Source organism: Ylistrum balloti, unplaced genomic scaffold (genome assembly GCF_031769215.1).
Source record: "Ylistrum balloti isolate Yb309-2 unplaced genomic scaffold, AGI_CSIRO_Ybal_v1 Utg370612, whole genome shotgun sequence".
Taxonomy (NCBI): domain Eukaryota; kingdom Metazoa; phylum Mollusca; class Bivalvia; order Pectinida; family Pectinidae; genus Ylistrum; species Ylistrum balloti.
This window is the reverse complement of record NW_026782376.1, coordinates 985,339-1,007,340: the sequence shown is the minus strand read 5'-3', so window position 1 is coordinate 1,007,340 and position 22,002 is coordinate 985,339. Positions and strand designations below refer to the sequence as shown.

General features: G+C 33.1%; 1 protein-coding gene across 2 annotated transcripts; it reads left to right on the top strand.

The window, feature by feature from the left end:
- Window positions 1–4,291: 4,291 nt before the first annotated feature.
- Window positions 4,292–20,246, top strand: LOC132556943 (trafficking protein particle complex subunit 13-like). 2 transcript variants are annotated; one of them, XR_009554489.1, is made up of 11 exons: window positions 4,292–4,456; window positions 5,059–5,143; window positions 7,243–7,373; window positions 8,497–8,569; window positions 8,711–8,755; window positions 12,978–13,108; window positions 13,779–13,980; window positions 14,300–14,400; window positions 16,052–16,205; window positions 17,306–19,330; window positions 19,460–20,246. XR_009554489.1 is itself a non-coding variant. In XM_060221405.1 (10 exons), exons 1-10 carry the CDS (start codon window positions 4,314–4,316, stop codon window positions 17,402–17,404), a joined length of 1,164 nt encoding a protein of 387 aa, XP_060077388.1. In that variant the 5' UTR covers window positions 4,292–4,313; the 3' UTR covers window positions 17,405–20,246. The 2 variants fall into 2 exon arrangements, 1 of the variants encoding a protein (XP_060077388.1); XM_060221405.1 differs by having other exon boundaries at window positions 17,306–20,246.
- Window positions 20,247–22,002: the final 1,756 nt, after the last annotated feature.

Here is a 22,002-nt window from a genome sequence, read left to right as displayed (position 1 = left end):
AGTTGGTAGGGCATTAGACCTCAGGTGTGTGGTTTGATCCCTACTCAAGATGGTGGGTTGTGTTTCTCGGAAAGTGGAGATCATAAATTGTCAGATGCTGTTGTGTTTAAATGTGTCTTTAATCAAGAATGTTTACCCTAACTGCTTAAGATAGTCGTACCTCTAGCATGATGTTCAGTATGGTACAAAGCAGTCCCCAGCTTCTACATAAGGAGGCAATGCCTTAACGTGACCTTGATTCAGTCCACAACATGATAAATACAGCAAACAAAATGACTTTCAGAGCAATTAACAAATTTGATGTGGAATATGATTATACAGAAAGGGAAATAACTCTCATTTAGATTGATTTGTTACATTAAAGCTGTCAACAAGGCAGGAGAGTGACTTCAGACTTATATAGCAGTCAGCAATGAGATGACTGTGGTCGGTCTTTTAAGTCAGAAGTTGTTTGTCACGAGCACAAAGTGACTGTTATTGTCGAGATCCCCCCTCCCTCAACCCCCCTTTAGCTTTCCTCCACAGGGCTGGTATCTTTTATCAGAGATGCAGATTGTAACCAGAACCATATGTCAAATGCACTATACACTGCCACAGTGTCACGTTTGCCGTTTGTACCACATATTTGTTATTGATTCTGGTATGTGTACTGTCCACAGCACCTGTTTTTGTTTTCTTTTAGTACACAATGATTACTTCTAAAATTAGTATGTTCACTTCTGAATTCCTGTGTACATGCATATTTTTCATCCTGTATACGTAGGCTGGTTGCCCACATGATGGCATTGTCGTCTTCCTCATGTAATTCTGACGCAGGCACAATGGCTCTTGAATCTTCTGAGGCTATAGACTTATTTCATTTTTGTCTGACGTACCTTTAATGACACTTTAGATGCAATAGAACATGGAATGTTTTTTTTTGTGGGTGTTGTTGTTGAAGCAATGCGTAACAAACGTAAGAAATGAAACACAAATGTTGCGTCAATATATAAAACCAGTCACAGGTCTTTTTGACGTCAATGACAATAGACGAACCTACTTTTGTAGAATTGGTGATAAAGAAAGGACTATAAATAGCTTCTGTGATGCTATTTTGACATAACAACACTTGCATTGTAGAAAATTGATTGCAGGATGACTTAGCTAATTACATTAACTATTGATGAATTACCAACACCCAGTTTGCTATTTGAGGAATTTAATAGTCTTTCAAATTACGAGAATTAACTGTATATTGATTTCATTTATTTATTAATTTATTTACACATTTCTGATTATTGTTCATTTATATTCAGCTTAGTGGAGCATTATTTTCTCTGGCACTTCTTCTGAAATAGCTTGGATGTGCTGAAATTACTGGGCATGCCTTTTTGATCATTAGACCATTTTTGTTCAAGAAAATATTAAACCCATGATATTTCTTTACAGTCCTGTAATAACCCCATACTCAGAATAAGAATTGATATCACAGCCATTTGGCTTTTAATTATTAAATGAAGAAAAAATGATGAATTTTGACAATCATATAACTTTGGAATTGTCATTTAATTTAAGGATTAAGAAACACTTATTGAGCTTTTTATAGAAAATAACACTTTATTCTTTAGATAGAAATGGAAAGTTAAGAATCATTGGTACTGGGATCTCTTGTCTACCCAAAAAAGGATGTCTGAAGGTGGAGGACAGTGGATTGTTGACCTTCTGTTTTGTTGTCAGTTTACTTGAATACTGAATATGAATATTCTTTTTTACAAACATTCAGCTGAACAAATGTCAAGTGAATATTGATATAACTCTGCCATGTAAAGTTCAGTAGAATATGATGTGTGTGTTTCAGATTGTTAGAAGATCTGGAAGGCTTTATTCTGATAAATCATAAATGTAAAAGAAAAAAATATCATTAAACATACAAAAGGGTGTGAGAATAATGTAAACAGTGGGGTTGGAAGCTTGCACCTCTAAACATATAAAATTCTGACTTGGACTGATAAAATTTCATGTTTGCGTGAACTAAGACACGTTTAGAGTCATTCTGATGATGTTGAGTCCAGAGGGACCCATACTGCCTTCTCAGATGGTTGTAACTGTACATTCAATCTACATTACCCCTCAAGAGATTTGTCTGGCCGTCAAAACTCTTCACTTCATTTATTATTTGTTATTCTAGCTGTAATCAAATTCCAGATCTATCTGTTTCTCCAAAACAAACCATTTAAGTTTTATGACTATACAACTATAACCCAATAAGATAGTCTTCTTAGTTGTTGTTCAAAAACCAGAATGATTTGTTTCTGACAGCAGTCTTAGTATTTATCACATGTATGGAGTAAATACCATTCAAAGTTGATGGCATGAAAAGAAATATGTGATTGTTTGGGAAAAAAATTAATTGAAAAATCTTTTAGAAAAACAACCTTTTAAGAATTTTCAACAGTTCGATATAATGTGACTAAAATAATTTGAATTTAATAGAATGATGGTTTCCATCATATTGTTTGTAGTTTAGCTTTAGTTACACTGGGGATTGAATCAACGAGAAAGAAATTATCTGTCTGTAGCATATGAAAAACAGTCACTCCCAATCTGTTTAAGTAAATGTCGTTGATGAGTATATTTTCTGCATTTGTTCGGTTTTTTTTTATCTTCCTTAAATGTGAAAATCCTTTAAAATCAAAACTGTCAATTCTGTAATAAAAAAAGAAAAGAAAAAAGTATGAACTAATACCTCCTAAGTTTATACAAGGGAATATTTCCCAATATCATCAACCCCAGGTTCCGTAGGATAATTTCTTTTGGTGTTTGTCTGTTACAAAAAAGTCCTTAGCAAAATCATCAGCATATGCCATAGATTTATCAAATATTCGTGATATGTAAATACAATATTTGCTGATGGTGACTCTAATCATTTTCATAGTCTAGGTAAATATGCTACATTTCGAATAAATTTAAAATGGTGAAATAGTGCACCCACAATATCTGCAAGGAACCACAACCACCTGAATAATATTTCAGTGTTTTAATGTTTTCAACATGAAAATGACTGTAGTAAGAATACTTCCAGAGACTTGTCTGAAATGACTGTAGTAAGAATACTTCCAGAGACTTGTCTGAAATGACTGTAGTAAGAATACTTCCAGAGACTTGTCTGAAATGACTGTAGTAAGAATACTTCCAGAGACTTGTCTGAAATGACTGTAGTAAGAATACTTCCAGAGACTTGTCTGAAATGACTGTAGTAAGAATACTTCCAGAGACTTGTCTGAAATGACTGTAGTAAGAATACTTCCAGAGACTTGTCTGAAATGACTGTAGTAAGAATACTTCCAGAGACTTGTCTGAAATGACTGTAGTAAGAATACTTCCAGAGACTTGTCTCAATGTCATGTTTAAAGATGTTTCAAAAAATCAAGTCTAATAATGGTTTCTTATTGTAGATGTTTGATCACTATCTAATGTTAAGATTTGAGATGTGTGGTTTGATCAGGCCAGGTTTCTGTTTCTCAGAAGTCTGATAGTGGTTTCTTATTGTAGATGTTTGATCACTATCTAATGTTAAGATTTGAGATGTGTGGTTTGATCAGGCCAGGTTTCTGTTTCTCAGAAGTCTGATAGTGGTTTCTTATTGTAAGTTTGATCACTATCTAATGTTAAGATTTGAGATGTGTGGTTTGATCAGGCCAGGTTTCTGTTTCTCAGAAGTCTGATAGTGGTTTCTTAAAGATGTTTGATCACTAAAAAGATTTGAGATGTGTGGTTTGATCAGGCCAGGTTTCTGTTTCTCAGATAAGTGGTTTCTTATTGTAGATGTTTGATCACTATCTAATGTTAAGATTTGAGATGTGTGGTTTGATCAGGCCAGGTTTCTGTTTCTCAGAAGTCTGATAGTGGTTTCTTATTGTAGATGTTTGATCACTATCTAATGTTAAGATTTGAGATGTGTGGTTTGATCAGGCCAGGTTTCTGTTTCTCAGAAGTCTGATAATGGTCTCTTATTGTAGATCTTTGATCACTATCTAAAGTTAAGATTTGAGATGTGTGGTTTGATCTTTATTCAGGCCAGGTTTCTGTTTCTGAGAAGGTTACGAACCCTTCTGCACTGTCATGTTTATATCCTTAGAAAGTCACTATACCAATATTACTTTGGATAATATGCAGCAGTTCTCCTGCATGTTGTTCACAAAGATAGCACCAGCTGCCACAAGGAGACCTGGTCACTGAGCAATAAAACCCTCCAAATAAACATCTGTTATCAGTCTTGTAACCGTGACATTTGTTCTTTTCTGACAGTGATGAGGCTGACCAAGCCAGCCTTAATGCCGTACCACCCATTTGTTAGTGATGAACGGGACTTACAGGGCGAGATTTTTGCCAAGATGAGCGACACTGATATCGCCCGACCAGCTGGAGTGCCCTATTTTGGATTAGGGGACCTGTTAACTCTTCCACAAAATTTTGGGTGAGAACCAATATATTGGTTATATTTTAGTGGCATTTTATCAGTATAATGTATATGGTTACAGATTCACAACATTTGTTGACATTTCTATGACAAGTGCATTAGAGTGGGTGGGCTTATTACCAAGCATGGGTTAATGGTCAGATAAATTTAATATTTTACAAAAAGCTTTATCAGCTTCAATTTTACCAACTGGTATGCGTTCATCTCTATGGAGTTCTCCATTGGAGATTGCAAGGGGCCTTCTTGGGCAATCCTACTTTGTTGGGCATGTGACCACATATCTTTTCACATCAGGGTTTCAAACTTTTGTCACCAAGGTTAAAGGTGTATGTATCAGTTAGCACAGCACCATTTCACCACTCAACTTTTATCTGTTAATCCAAAAGAAAAACATATTATTCTCTTATGGCAAAGAAGAATTCTGTTATACCAGAGAAAAATCTATTCAGTGAAAGAATCTTCAATGCAGGAAACTATTTCATAATTCAATACTTACCTGTCGCTCTCTGAAACATTTACTGACATACCTGTTTAGGATTTTATCCAAATATGACAAATCTGTATTAATGTAAGTTATTTGTATTCACTCTGATTTACAGAAACATTTTCCTGGGCGAGACATTTTCCAGTTATATCAGTGTCCATAATGACAGCACAACTGTTTGTAAGGATATTGTCTTAAAGGTAAGTAAAGTGAACTTGGTTCTGAATATATTATATAGGTTTTAGTCAAATCTGAATGAAGAAACCTCTAACTGTCAGGAGACCATTTGTATTTAAGATTTTGCTATGGTAAAAAACACCTGTATATACCTGTGCTAAGAACTCACCTGTATTTAACAGTTATGCCTATGTTAATAGACTTTGATTAAGTGCAAACCTGTGTTAAGGGCTGACAAGTCTGTAAGAGTACACCTGTGTTGAGAGACCACCTGTAGTTAAGAGCAAACTTGCATTAAGAGCCTTCCTGTATCAAAGAGCATGCCTGTATAAAGAGGCCAACTGTGTTTAAGAGCCAACCTATGTGATTAAACCACCTGTATTATATTTATTTTACAAGATCACAGTCAACAGTTTTATTCACCAAGTGTTCAAAAAAATAACCAGTTAATTCTTTCAACATAAAATTTGTAAAAAATATATAAAGGATTTAACAACTGCTGAACTCAATGAATTGTTAATTTCTTAAATCTTTACTGTAACATTTTCAGATTTGAAGTCACATTTAAAAACCAAGAACAATAAAGTCTTCTATTAATGGTTAGCACTTTAGCCTACCACGAGTGGTTACCATAAATCTCTAAAAAATAACTTATGAATTTCCGTTGTAGCTCATTTTTGAGAGACATTTGGATATTTATGCTGCAATGCCATTGACTTCAGACAGCAAAGTTATTGAAAAATCCTTTGATTTTCTGAAGTATTAGTTAAAAAATGTTTTTTCCCCATTATTTGCCTAATGCACTACAAGAGTTGGCAGTTTTAGAAGCACTAAATATGTAGTTTTTACAATTAAGTCTGAAGTGATTGACAAACCATTGGTATAACATTAAAACTGTATTAATTGAATGCAGAATGTTTGTGAAGATCAAAGCAATGATTTTAATTTCTTATCAATTTTCAAGTTTATAACATATTATTTCATTACGGTTTTTCAACAAATGAAAAATTATCAATCTGGATATAAAACATCAGCCCACAAGAATCGAAAAATTAGCAACCTGGATATAAAACATCAGCCCACAAGGATGGAAAAATTAGCAATCTGGATATAAAACACCAGCCCACAAGGATGGAAAAATGATCAATCTGGATATAAAACACCAGCCCACAAGGATTAAAAAATTAGCAATCTGGATATAAAACACCAGCCCACAAGGATGGAAAAATGATCAATCTGGATATAAAACACCAGCCCACAAGGATGGAAAAATTAGCAATCTGGATATAAAACACCAGCCCACAAGGATGGAAAAATTAGCAATCTGGATATAAAACACCAGCCCACAAGGATGGAAAAATTAGCAATCTGGATATAAAACACCAGCCCACAAGGATGGAAAAATTAGCAATCTGGATATAAAACACCAGCCCACAAGGATGGAAAAATTAGCAATCTGGATATAAAACACCAGCCCACAAGGATGGAAAAATTAGCAATCTGGATATAAAACACCAGCCCACAAGGATGGAAAAATTAGCAATCTGGATATAAAAGACATCAAATACACACATGTCTCATTGTTTCATAGATTTGATTTTTGTGGTCATGTTCATGTATTACCAAATAGCGAAAATGTCAACCACGCAAATAAAAACAGTATATGATTGTATAACATGTGTGTAATATGTAAAAATGTTACACAGGTGTATGTATACAGTAATCCAACTCTTGTTAGCTCAAACTGAAACATGGAAGAGGTTAACTTGTGGGAGGAAACCAGAACGGCGGAGAAAATCCATTTAGTCGGGCAGGTGACTCAGCCATAACTTTTTATATCCAACGGGGGAATCAAACCCTCCTTGCCAAAGTGTAAGGCGAGTGTGTGTCAAGCACACTACGTTTCTACCTTTCTGGTATCTGCTAATACAGATTTGGTATTAGTTTTTAACTACATCAACTAGAACGCATTACATTCTAAATGTAGAAAAAATGAGGATTCAGAATTTCAGTAAATGTCTAGGTTCCAATCCAAATGACCCTTGGATACATGTACTATTGTATAGGTGCCTTAATTTTTGATAGACTCTTATAGATAATGATTGATTGTCTTGTGCTTCAGGTTGACCTCCAGACCAGCTCACAAAGATTGATGTTGTCTGGGTCGGAGTCACGGCCCCTGATGGAACTCCCCCCTGACTACAGTATTGATGATGTCATACATCACGAAGTCAAGGAATTAGGCACACATATGTAAGTTACCATGTTAACTAGATGAGCTTAAAGTACTGCCTACATGTTTTTTTTAATTATAATTATTTTGAAAAGTACATAGACATTGATTAAGAGAAGTGTGGTGTGTGAATATTTACATATTGTATTGTTCAGAACTTTGATATATATTATTTGAACAAAAAATATTCTAATAAATCTTAAAGAGTTTTCTTACATTTTCACAAAAAAAAACAAGTCAGAAGCTAAACCTTATAAATGATATCATCTATCTGCAAATTTATAAATCATTGAAATACAATTTTAATGTTCAAGAAATATCCATTTGTGAATTTATTCTTATCCCCCCTTCAGTTTAACATTCATAAATTTGTTGTTGCTCAGGTAAAATTGTCATTAGTCATTAAGTCTAAATTTGTTCTAAAATTGATTGAGTTTATGTTGTTTTTCAAATCGCCCTATGCCTGTCATACCTCATCCCTCATCCGTCCATCCTTAAAAATTTTTCGCTATTTCTTGAGAAATACTGGATGGATCTTTCTGAAATTTCATACATAGGTTCTCTGAAAAACAAAATGGCTTTTTTCATTGCAGATTGTTATTGCTATTTCTTGAAAAATATTGGATGGATCTCTCTAAAATTTTATATATAGTTTCCCCTTGGTCTGTTGTTGTGGCCATCTGATTTTGGGACTGGTCAGAAAATCCAAAATGGCCAACAGGTGGCCATTTTAGATTTTGACTTTGCAAGATTGTTATCGCTATTTCTTGAGAAGTACTTGATGGACCTCTCTCAAAATTATTATGAAGGTTCCCCTTCATCCCTTATTGTGGTTATGTGATTTTAAGTCTGATCAGAAAACAAAATGGCAGACATTTTGATCCCAACTATAAGAAAACTATCTAAAATGTACACAAAATGCTAAAAAATGCTTAATGCCAGAAAGATATTTCCATTAGTACTCAGATTGCTATAAATCAGTCAAATTCTATTAGAATTAAAAAAGGAAAAAAGAGAATGGCAACAAATGGAACTTTGGTAATAGATGTAATAACAGTTTTAAAAGTCAAGGCTGGCACAAAACCATCTCAGTTTGCATTGACCGATACTGACCAGTGGTCACTGTGATTCGTCTTGTTTTAGATTGGTATGTGCAGTAAGTTACACCACAAGCCAGGGCGAGAAGAATGCTTTTAGGAAATTCTTCAAGTTTCAGGTGAGTGATTGACTGAAAAATGGTGTGAAGTAGACCTTTATACTGTATTCTACTTTAGTTCTGCTTAATTTAAAAATAATATAATTATACAAAGTTAAAACTTATGCACAAACATATGTTAAAAATGTATTGATATTGCAGGTGTTGAAACCTTTGGATGTGAAAACTAAGTTCTACAATGCAGAGGTAAGTGTTTCATGGCAATATTTTTCATTTCTTGTATTTAATAAAATTCTTTGTATGTAACTTTATTATCTTTAATAACAGTGTCCAATTATATAAATGATTTTTTTTTTCGGCCAGTATGTCATCATAATCTAAAAACCGTTTTCATCTTTAAATCAAATTTCTGTATCCCTTGTTATATTTGGACTCACATGATTGGCTTTTATTTAGAATCTAAAATCTAAAACATAATTCCCTCATTTCCACTGAAATCTGTGTTTTTACAGAAGTTTAGATTGAGATTGAAAACGGGATTTATGTGTTAAATCAGTCAGTGCTACTAATAAACCTAGAATCCTGATGGGTCTGTATCTCATATGTAGGTGTTCTTAGTGGCCATTGGATGTGCATGTTCAGTTTTAAGACTGTTTGGAAAATAAAATGCCAACAGACTGCCATGTTGGCCTTTGACAGCTTAGTTTTGTTTCTTACAAAGAAAAAGAGGAATCATTCACAAATTACATATATATGTGTTTGCAAAGAAAAAAATGGCAAAAAAATGGCCATCGTTTATTTTGACAAATTAGCTTTATGACTGTTTTTTTTTTTTTTTTTTTAGGGATCATTCTCAAATTTCATATGTTAGTATTCTTAGTGTAATAGTGTAACCAAGTCACCTGCTAAGACAACTAATGATTAAGAATCAATCAGAGACAAGAAATTAAAAGGATCAGAGGATCGTAGAGTTCAGTTCTATCAAAGTAACAGACTTTCAATATTTCTAGATTTTTTACTCAGACAATTAATCAATCTCTCAGTTCATCTCATTGTCTACTATTATTTCAAATGATCTTACCCACAATTATAATATTGTAGGTTAGAATCATGCACATGCACCAGCTAAGTGTGAAAATCTTGTCCAATGTCCCATTATAAACGGAGTTATTACCCTTTGTTTAGTTTTTATGCTAAAGTTTTCTATAAAGTTGGGAACTATATATGCTTAATGCTGTCTTATTATATACATGTATTTGATATATGTGAGATGATGTTTGTTTGATATTAAAATTAAAGCCTGCTCTATGTAATTCTCTAATCAATTTATATTATGCTTTTTAGTATATTTGTCAGTGTCTGTCTGTAAAGTGATGTTTGCAGAAAATTAATTATGTTTTTTCTTGCTACATATTTTATACTTGTATGGTGATGTTTTTGGCAGAATTTAATTACATTTTTTTCCTCTTGAATTAACCGAACTTTTTTTTAATTTCCTGATTTTTATTGAATGTTGTATTCATTCAGGATTACGTCGTAAGTGATCAGCCCAACCCTTGTGTTGTATCCTCATTTTGATTTGGCATTCTTTTTACTTAACTTCTCGCTTGGATGCAGCTGAAATTGATTTTTATACTGATTTGTAATTTGCATGCTTTTCCTTTTATAAGCTTATATGGTTGATGCGTTCAATGTCTGATTTTTACCAGTGTGTGCTTCCTCATTCAAATCTATTTTCAACACCATTGACCTAATGTATATTTTTCATCCATGCAAGACTCTGGTAATTGGGAATTAATGTTTTACAGAGGCAGTTTTGATTACACCCCTTATTAAGTAGTCTGCACTCAGGTTTTATACTTCATTGCTAGCAACATGTTTATTATTTACTAAACATTTTTGTAGGGTCTCTTTTATGATACCAATGTCTTTGCTTACTCTTCTGTATCAATTAGGTATACGTAATTATCTGTTCCTTTAAACTTTTCTAAAATTTTTTCTTCTATTTCAACCATGAGTTGCTATCAACAATTAAATTTTTATTAAAAAAAAAGATTAAGATTAAAAAGATGCCTGAGTTATCATAAAAATTTCCTAACAATAATGTATTGCACAAAAAAAATGATGAAAACAAATATTGTACTTGAAGTTTACAGCTTAGCTTTTTGAAAGTGAGTTCAAGATTTGTTTCAGATCCAACTTTTAAAAAGGAAATTGAAATGAAGGAGCAAATTTCAATGTCCTCATTTGAAGTACATGTATATTATGATTCAAACTTACAAATTAGCGTAACATAAAACAAAAAGGACGGAGTTTGCAATTGCATATACTCAGTGTCGCCAACTCACCTGATTTTGTCAGGTAAACATGATATTGACCATAGAATCAATAACATAGAACATCATCTTAATATATTCAGGTGTGATAATTATAAAACGAAATTGATGATAAGATCTTTCTACCTGATTGCCCTTTAAAACACCTTGTCACCCTTGATTTGAAGGCCATGAACAGATACTTTTTGACAAAACTGGCTGGAAATACTATATGCTGCACTACATTTTACAGAAAAATTTAGTTGATATATTCTCTGATCATCCAGACATAAACAAGAAAATGAGTTGTAAGATTAATACTGCATTTCATAAATCAGCTTTAAAATTTGTAAAACTATTACATGCACTATATTGTTTTTGTGTAAAGTTTTCATACAGCTAGAACAATACATACATGTAATTTAGTATATATATATACTCTAGTGAATGGTCTTCATGCTTTAGGATCTATGGAGTTTTGAAGATGTAAGTAAATTTCATTGATATCCTTTATTTAAAACATACAACTTACACAAAGACTTTTCCTTATATGTCACTCCCACAAACAAGTTGACCAGAATTATCTCCCCTTAAGCTTACCAAAACCAAGATATATTGCACTTTGCTCATATCAACAATTAAGACCTAATATATATTTTTTCCACAAAATGTGCTGATACCTACAATCACAGCTAGACCTAGTTTCTTTCTGATCAATGGACTTTTTCTGTGGTTCAGACACAGACTTGGGTACTTCTATTGGTTAGATAACCTGTATGTAGGCTTGGAGATTAGTATGCATCTGTCATTATTAAACACCCTCTACCTGTCTTTTCACAAAAAAATATGCAAAATGAAAATTTTCAGCGCATAAGGGGAAAGATTTCTCAATGTACTTAATAAATGTTAAGTAAAAGTTTGAAGACTTAGAACATTAATTGCAGTAGTTAACTTTTAAAGGGGACATAACTCCATTTATTATTGTCAGTTTTGTGTTTATTATATTTCCTTCATTTTTTAGCATTAAATGATATTTTAGAAATGTTAATGTACTCAGATAGTAGGAAACAAAATGATATCTTGGCAGGAATTTTCATTTTATTTCTCCACTTGTCTGAATAAAAATGAAATCTCATCTCAAATAAATTCACTGAAAAACAAAACATAGTGAAATCAATAAGATGAGACAACATATTGAAAAGATAATGGTGAATAGTTAGTGATTCCATAGCAAGTTCAAGATTAGTATAGTGAAACAAAAACATCAGTCAATACAGTCCAAGTCAAACTAATTACCTCCCCTTGGCTTATCATTCACGCTATAACTCTATTCTGCACGCTTCAGTAATATTAGATCTACATATATTTACTCAGAAATTGACCTGTATGAGGGAAGTAGTATTATTAACTATTTTACTTTTTTTTTCTATTTTTTTTTTTTTCATGCTGTTGGAAAATAAACAACACAATTTTAGGTTTGTATCTCATTAGTGAGATTCTTAAAAACTGTACCCCAAACTTTGTTGTTGTTTCAAATAATCTATATCTTTCAAAAATGCATTAAAATGTATTAAAAATGAAAAAAAGATGTATTTCAGATTTATTTTGTAAGGCCTCTGGATCCTGATCTGATATCTTGTTTTATTTCGTTTTATTATTCAGAATATTTTTATCAACAGCTTCAAATTTGATGTAAAAAATGGTCGGGAATTTAAATAGAACAAAAAAATTTAATTTTTAATCATGAAATTACAAACCTATTCAATTAATATCTTGTTATTTTATAACACATGTACATCCTTAAATGTTTATGGTAAAGATTACAAAATATTTTACACAAATGTTGAATCTCTTTTTAAATTACACCAAAGAAGACTAAATTAGAAAGTTTTTTCAATATATATAGAAAAGATTATCTATTTTGTGAAATTTTATTTCTGCAGTGGCCTGATAATGTTGTCTTTCTCTAATAATGTGAATTTAAACAAGCCTATATGTATCTATATTTATCTCTGCTTGGATTTCCATTTCTGCAATTTTTAGAAGAAGGTCAACTATAAGCATATTTCTGTATTTAGCTCTCAGGGGGTTTCCTTTAAAGCTATTTTTAGAAGTTTTTGCAAGGAGATATAATAATTATGTTATGTTCACAGTCTGATGAAGTGTACCTGGAGGCACAGATCCAGAACATTACACCTCAACCCATCTATATGGAACATGTTAGTCTTGATCCATCCACTCAGTACAATGCCAAGGAACTCAACAATCTAGATGGCAAGGAATGGTAAGAAAACCAATGGTTTTGATTGGCCAGATCTGAAAGTAAATCTATGTCTGGTGATAAGCCCACCCAAATCTGTGGTTATGTAGGTGTAGATTTAATGGTATTTGTCCAGTAAGCTTGCCCATCATCAGTTAATTTGTCTTTCAGATATTACATTACGTCTTGTGTTTACCTTTCTAACTATTGGTAGTCATCAGTTCTTTGTGAAACTTTCGTACTTGTCATTAGATATTGAGTATGGCCTTCATTTATATTTTAAAATGAGTTAATGTCATCATTTCTTGTGCTCATTTGAGCATTGACTTGTGTGGTCAAGTTATATATCAAATTACTACCTACAGGGAAACTGTGGCCCTTGTTTTAGGATTTGTCTTTGTAGATAAAATATTAATTTTACTTACATTGTGTTGGTATTAGCCTATAATTACAGAAAAATTATAACCCACCTTTTATTTTTACCCCATTTGTAAAAGAATGAAGAGCTACAACTGGGGTAAAATTTCCTCATAGACATTAACATTTGTTAGTTTGTTGGTTTTTTTGGGGTTTTTGTTCTGTTTTGTTGTATATTTGCCTTTTTTGTCTTTTTAACATGTATTAAAGTCGGAGATAAAAGAATATAAATCATGTCTTTTAATGATGAATTATATTTATATTTTTGTGGTTGCAGCCCAGACTTAGTGTTTGGGAAGGTGAACTACCTCAACCCTATGGACACACGACAGTATTTATACTGCCTTTCACCAAAACAAGAGGGCACACGAGACAGCAAGATTCTCAAGGGGGTTACAAACATAGGCAAACTGGACATTGTCTGGAAAACCAACATGGGGGAAAGGGGCCGTCTCCAAACCAGTCAACTGCAGAGAGTTGTAAGTGATCCGGACAGAGAAATTCAGAGGGGAAACTAAAAAAATATATACTTTTTGATAAGTGCAATTTGTATTTTGTATACTGTAAAATCAATATTTTAGTGAGGATATATTTTCATTTAATTCATAGATACTCTGAATCCACAAATATATGTATCCTCAAAAGTATGAACAGATTAAAGTTGACATGGATTATAGTACAAGTGGATGTTTGAGCAAGATTTATCCACAACATCATTTAAACATTCTGTTGATCCTATGCAGACATATGTAAATGTTTTATCATGAGTTAGAAATGTTTTGTTGTTTATATCCACAGGCCCCTGGTTATGGAGATATTCGAGTCACAGTGGAGTCAGTCCCTGATACTGTACAACTAGAGGTCACCTTCAATATCATCTGTCGCATTACAAACTGTTGGTGAGCAAACAAAAAGAAAAACAACAAAAAAATGAAAGATAAATGGAATTGGAATCAAATAGAAAATTATAAAAAGTTCTTCACTTTTCTCGTTGCACCAAGATAATAAGATTTTCGCTAAAAATTGTCTTTTAATCTCATTACATTTGGAGGTGGACAGCCCAATCCCTAAGGTCTTTTATTTAATTATAGATATCAAGGAAAGTAAATTTATATCAAGTATTTTTACAAAACAGATTTCCTTTAGTTAAATATTTATTTTGTGGTTTGAGTTTGTTTATTTAGTGTCTGAGAGCTGTCCTTTTCCACCACTAGTTTTATGTAAACCCTTATAGTCTTTGTGTGTTATGGTTAAGTAACACCTCAGACTTGCCATTACTCACAAATCTTCCAGTAACTTTTGAAGGTGGAAGAAATCAGTTTAAATAAATTGAGTTAACGTAACTTGAAAAAACCTGTGAATTTGTTTTAAACTTGTACACAATGTGGGTACACCAGGCTGTAATAAAGTTAGTGTGACTTGTGCTGTGTGAAATAGGTATTGATTGAAATATTACCTTTATTGATATTGATTGGTAATGTTTTGGTCATGTACGCCATTAATCTACATGATTGTAATTCAATCTGCAGTAACGTAACACACTGTAGGTGTCATCTACCTCCCCGTTATAGCTCTGTCATTGAAGCCCAAGTGTACCACAGCAGTGTAAATGAACAAAATGTAGAGTTAATCGGTCTGGATGCATATTGGCAGTGATTAGGGTGCGTAAACACCTTGCAGGACAATTGAGTGATGTCCCCTGTGAGGCTAACGCATTTTGTCTGACAGAACACTGCATATTTGTCAGAGATTAAATAAATTTAAACTGATTTATGAATTATCTGGGTTTTCTCAAAGGGCAGAAATTTATCACTGTACTGCGAGTGCTATGTGCATTTTGATGGGATGCAGTTGTTGTCTTCCCTGTCAAGTCGTGATTTTCCCCCAACCCCCACTCCTAGCTGAAAATCTTAATTCATGTTCTTTAATCCAATCAGTAATTAAAATGCTTTTTTTTCCTTGCTGTTTTTGTATGAAAGTAATCAAACAAGTTAAAGAATTTGATATGCCAAAGCCTGTAGGCGTGGGGAATGTGACATATCAAATTATTTAACAAGTTTAATTAATTCCATGTAATATGGCTAAGAGTGTGAGATTCTATTCTTCATATACCCAGTATTTCTGTAAAACACGCAAAAACTCTCATATCAATTTCCCTATAAATGGACTTTCTATTATATTTCAATGGGGACATTTTCCCTACCAATACCATAATATGACGTCATCAAGATTTCATTTATTAATGACGTCACAGTAGTGTTATCACAACTGTGTCTAACAATATTTAAGACATGGCTGTATGAAGTGACACAACAGGCCAGTTATCTGATAAAATTAGCTAATGACAATAATGTCTGCTGACCTGTAATAACTAAATAGCTTTCTAATACATCTTATTGTCACCAAATTGATTCCTTTGTCCATTAGTGATAGATGTTAACTCACCTCTCCATTTTAATTGTGGGTGGGGGATGGGATTGCATACAGTATTACCAATGTCCGTCACATTTCACATGGTCACTTAAAAACTGATTTTGCCTCCTGTTTCAGTGAGAGGACTATGGACCTGACATTAGTGTTACAGAACAACTCGTCTGCTGGATTGGTCTGGTGTGGGATTTCGGGCCGACAGCTAGGGAAACTCCCCCCAAATGAGCACATGGACCTCACTTTGACTCTAATAGCTACTATTCCAGGTCTCCAGGTGAGGGTTATTACCTTAGAAAGCTTACTTAACCCTTAATCATTCAAATAAGGGTGTGCAATAACTAGAAAAGACCCAGGGTATGTTACATTGGTTGCAAGAAACATTTTACGAACCACAAAGTGATAGTAAGCCTTGTGACATTAAATGAAATGTTTAATGTGTACTGCAAATTTTTTCTTTAAAAGCATGCACTTCCTTCATCAAAACATTTGCTTGGATGAATTATACTTCAAGAATAAGGATTTCAGGCCCCAGTTTCATGATTCTTCCTTAACTTAAGGAATTGTTAACTCATATAGCAAAGCATTAAGTTAAGGAAAAACATAAATTTAAGGAACTTTCCTGAACTTATGTAATGTTTCCTATGTGCAATTTTAAGTTAAAGAAAATTCAAGGAAGTTTTGTGATGCTGGAGCCAGAATACATGTACAGCTACATCTAAGTGTTTTCTTGTCATCTTCATTAAACTCCCACACTGTGTGACCTCTGTGTCCAGAGTTACACACTCTGTGATGTATCAGCAGTGAGGATATGCTTGTTGATAAAATGAAATCTAGGCATGATTCAGCTTGGATAGTGTTTCAGAGTTCTGACACAGTTGTCTCCCTTCTATTGCCTCAATTTTCAGCCATTTTCCTTTAAGAGAAAGTTTCAATCTTGCATAAAAATTGAGTTTCTTTTAATCATTGCACTAAATCAAACAAAATATTTAATGTTATAAGAAATTAAGGTGTTTTGTTCGAGTAATTGCTGTAAATTGTACCTGTCATGAAAGTCTAGTCATTACATGTGTCATAATTGTTGTTATGATATACTGATAGACATTTTTTTGTGTTGGAAGTTTTTTGCTTATTTCACGTAATCATCACAAATACATTAAATTCTAATATCACAGTTCATGGTGCTAAAACCAAATTGTATTAACCAACAAATTAAACTATGAAAGTCACAGATATTTTGGAATATGAAATATGAAGATTAATTTGGGCTGACACTTTGTCTACTAACCTGTTGTAAGTATGATATGATTAGTACAGTCCATTGTCAGTGTGAGCTTCCATATTCTTATTTTCACTGTGAAGTTTATTTATTTGCAGACAATATCTGGACTGAGATTGACTGACAATTTCCTAAAGAGGACATATGAACATGATGAACTATCACAAGTATTTGTATACAATGATTGTAGTCAGTGACACTTTTTATCCTCCATCATGGACTTTTTATCTGGCAGTCATGTGACTAGTGATTCTTAGATTTGGGATAAAGAAGCGGACCAAAGTGTTTCAATATATGCTGAGCCTCTCCAGGGATTTGTATTTTCACAATTTATAAAATTTTTGTGACAATTTCAGGTTCACTGGACAGTGACATTTACACACTGGTTTGCAATGTTATACTGATTTGGAAAACAGTCTTTTTAAGCATGTTAATGGTAATTTTCAATGACAGGGAGTCACATGTGTGGCTTGTTTTAGTGCTTCTGACCTTTTGATACAGCCGAGGTCACGTGTGACTTGAAGTGCCACCTGTTGGCAGTAACACAATCACAATTTAATATGAAGTCATCTGTTTTACCAACGTTGCCTGCTAGTGAGACAGTGACCATCAGAACCCTGGACTTTGAGTACTGGGTATAGAACCTAAACAAGATCAAACTGACATTGATAAGATTGTAGACTCTCCATTAATTTATTATAATCGCTGAAATCATATTTACACTGTAACTTGGACTGCCATTAATGGAATACACCTGCCACATGTATTTTTGCTGTTATTGGCAGTGATAGAAATCTGCTGTGTTTCAGCATGTGCATTAATTCGATAGAATTACTTTATGAATTTACTTCACTATTACTTAAAAAATATTAAAAAAAAAAAACTGTTGTAATAAGCGATTTATTTGCTGTAACAAACACGTTTATTTACGAAAATTCATAAAATTGCTTTTTATGTCCATTAAGGTGTGGAGCTATGTTTTTGCACAGATCAGTTATCTAATCATGTGTTACAAAGGTATTCTCTATGTATGTGTAAATCTTAATATATAAATATTGAAATATAATTCACCTGTGTATTAAATTCATTATCAATATGTATGCATGGATTAATAGGACGACGTGCGGATCTGAAACAAGCATGCAGAAGATATTAAGGAGAGTGAGAAACTATTATGATTTGTGAAAGTGAGATCATGTGTGTAAAACTGGGTATTTTGTATTTTTGTTGTCTTAATTTAGAGATTATGATTAAATCTAAAAAGTGCAGAAATATTATACTGTATGTAAAGGTGTTGTTGTGTATAAAATAATTTCATATAGACATCTATTAGATCACCAGTGCTATGCATGTTTTGCTGATATTTACCAGAAAAGAAGAATTCCAGTTTTGTAAATAGTGATTATTTTATATTTAATTGACAAATCTATGGTAGCAATGAAAAAAATGATTTCTCTGTATCTGTCTCAAACAGTCAAACCCCTGCTGAAAGACCACTTTTGTTTAGGTCTATAAAGTGGTATCTTAAAGTTTGCATGAAATAATGAAAATTTACTTTTTAATAAAATATTGCCTTTTTTAAGAGACTAGATATGTTAAGATACCCCTGTTGAGACTACAACTACAGTTCTTTCTTGCAATTTGAATTTCAATGTGGTCTCTTAACAAAGGTGGTTTCTCAATAAAGTTGGTATCTTTAAAGGGATGGTCTCTTAACAGAGGTAGTTGTTCAGCAATGATGTTTTAAACAATGAGAGTCTCCCAACAAAAGTTGTCCCTATACAGCAATCTGACTAGATTTACTTTTTAAAACACCTGGTATTTTGTCGCAAAAAAATCCAAGTGTAGATTGAACTTATTTGTTTATTTTCATTTAACTTAAACAACCCTGCATAATCCACCCAGGTTGTCTACTGCTGGCAGAGTTTTATCATTTTCAGTATAGAGTTGTCCCATGTTATCATAGCTGAGCTATAGTTACTATTTCATAAATGTGTTATATGAATGATTTGGTGCAATAAGTACAATTAATGTTCTTTCAATATACAAAACAGGTCCGTTTTTATATCCATTGTTTAAATGTCTTCAGAAACCTAACAAGCCACATGCAGGAAGAGTTCACGGTAACTTGGGTTATTTTTTTTTAATTCAGAATATGTAAAAAGAAAAACATAGAAATCAGCTAACGTGTTTTGATGTATACATGTGTTTCATGTCATTTGCATCAGTGATTTTTTGAAGATTTTTTCAAGCAAGTCCAGAACACCAATTTCAAAAAAATTAGAAGTTCCAATACTTGAGGATAAAATTAGCTCTCAAAATCTGAGCGAGTCCTACAGGAAAAGCATGGGTCTTTACTCAAATATCCGAGTCCCACCAATCACAAGCGCATGTCAAAATAACAAAAGAGGTGTTTATATTAGAATTTATGATACTCACCTTGACCTTGGCAAAGTTCAAGATCATTAGGAGGGGGCAAGGAGGCTGTTGGTCAAAGGTCATACAAAGAATGACAGTGCTATTCTGATCAATAGATTTTGATATGAAATTTGCTAGATTTGTGTAACTTCTCTATTCAACTCTCACATTTTATTTCAAGGATCATGACTAATGGTAAGGGGTCAAAGGTCAAAGGTTATAGAAAATCAACAGAATTTCATAATATTTAAATCATTATCCCCTCAGGGCGTTAGAACTAGACATGAATATTTTATTTTGTAACAATGTAAATTTTGTGACATTGTAAGATTTTCATGTCCTGTCCATTTTATAAACATTATGAAATTGATATTTTTTGCTTATTCAGAATAAACATCTACACACTTGGACATGCACTATCATTTAAAACCACTGACCCTTTTTTCTAACTGTCAAGACTCAAAATATGATTGAGGTTGCTGAAAGGGACACATTAGTTAAATAGTATAAGATTAAGATTATATATCTGCCAAACTATAGTGAAGAACAGGTATATTCAGTTTGACACAACTTTCCAGGAAAATTCATGTCAGTTTTCATGTCATTTATAGGTAACTAAAATAAAAAAGGAAATTTAACAGATTGAGTGTATTATTCCTTCCTTTTCTTTTATTGAACAAATATGTATCAAGAAAAGAGCTTCACCAGATTTGATGAAGTGTGCTGATATAAATGGAGTTCTGCAGATTTTCAACTGAATGGACATTTAATTAAGATTATGTCAAATGAACTATATGTTTGTTAAAACTAATTTGAAGATTTTCAATAAAGATAAAGGTGTTAATATATTTATGATAGCACCTCCCTGAAGCGCTTTTGTCAAAGATAAAAAAGATAGGGAGTGGAGTTTATTTATGCCTAGAATCATATTTGGCAGGAAGGTTCGTTGCATTCGGCTTGACAATTTTTCAAAAAGAAATGGCCTTGACCTATACTCCGGATTATAAAGGTCAAAACTGAGACAATGAACAGCATCTAATACAAAAGGCCAAGAATAAGATTTAAAGGGTAGGTTTCTGTAGTGAATATTGATAATGTTTGGAAAAAGAAATCACCTTCAAGGTGACAGGGGTCACGTTTGCCAAAACTTTCTGATGACATCGCTTGTCAAAGTGTTTGTGAAAAGCATTGAATATCAGATAAGTGAGGCAGCCCACTGGGTCTTTTGTTTTTTTTTATTTAACTTAACAATTACCATCAACTTGAAGATGATTAATTCTGATTTATACATTTTGTATCCAATAATGCTGCTGTAGGGGCTGGTTGGTCAAAATATTTTGATTTTGTCTGAACAGTATCAAGGCATAATAACATCAATGATTTGATAACTCACAACATCTTTTGTTTTGGGATCATGAAGTGTTTCTTTTCATTTTACCCATTTTGATTATGAAAAAGTTTACTGTGAATACACAGAATTCAAATCCATCAGCCTTCTATAAAATTTGTTTTAGATCTGGTGTATATCATAGCCCGTCTTATTGTTTCTATGGTCCTATTAACAGCCAATGTCATTTCAGGAGATACCAGGTATGGTGGTGGATGAAAGCCATAGTTCTCAGAGATAAACCACCAACCTGCTGCCAGTTTCTTGTAACTGTCTAATGGAGGACTCAAACATGGAGCCATAGGTGGAGCCTTAGCGATTTGACCAACATGGCTCCCTCCTTCTTAACTGTAAATGTGTCCTCATGTAATTGTGTGTCCCTCTGTTCTTGTACTTAACTGCTGCCAGAAGATTTTGGACAAAACAGTTCCGGTGTGTGAATTTTGTGCGGAAACCTTCCAAACAAATGTTTAAACCTCATCAAGTGATCTCTGAATCTTCTGTTTCAAACTTTCATTCTGACAATTTTACACAAAAACCAAAAACAGCTTATTTCTATACAGACCATAATATCTAGCAGAAACGACACAATTGGTATGAGTTTCATTAGAAGAGAATCACTATAATGAAAACTAATCATTCCATTGAACAAAGAAATCCATAAACAGATAGATGAAAGTACCTTTGCATTCTCTCTTTCTTGGCTCTCTCTCTTCAGTTGTGTCAGTCTTGACACTGTTAGCAATTAATTTGTATACATAGGTGACCTGTACAGCAGGGGTGACCTGACACTCAGTTATCATGGTGGTACTTTTTAACTGACCATTGAATGACCCGCCACCGTTTGTGGACACTGTCCAGATGACCCGATACAATAATTTGTTATTAGCATTGCAAGGACACAGCCACATGAACTGATGTGACCATTAATACTTTATGAATCCATTCCTCAAACCAAACTACATTTCTTTCTTCTCATTTATCATCTTA

Excerpts from the sequence above, each read along its gene's own strand:
- LOC132556943 (XM_060221405.1), top strand. The coding sequence starts at position 4,314 with ATGCCGTACCACCCATTTGTTAGTGATGAACGGGACTTACAGGGCGAG. Across the intron at positions 13,981-14,299 it reads CCAGTCAACTGCAGAGAGTT|GCCCCTGGTTATGGAGATAT; the intron begins GTAAGTGATCCG and ends TTATATCCACAG. Across the intron at positions 16,206-17,305 it reads CTACTATTCCAGGTCTCCAG|ACAATATCTGGACTGAGATT; the intron begins GTGAGGGTTATT and ends ATTTATTTGCAG.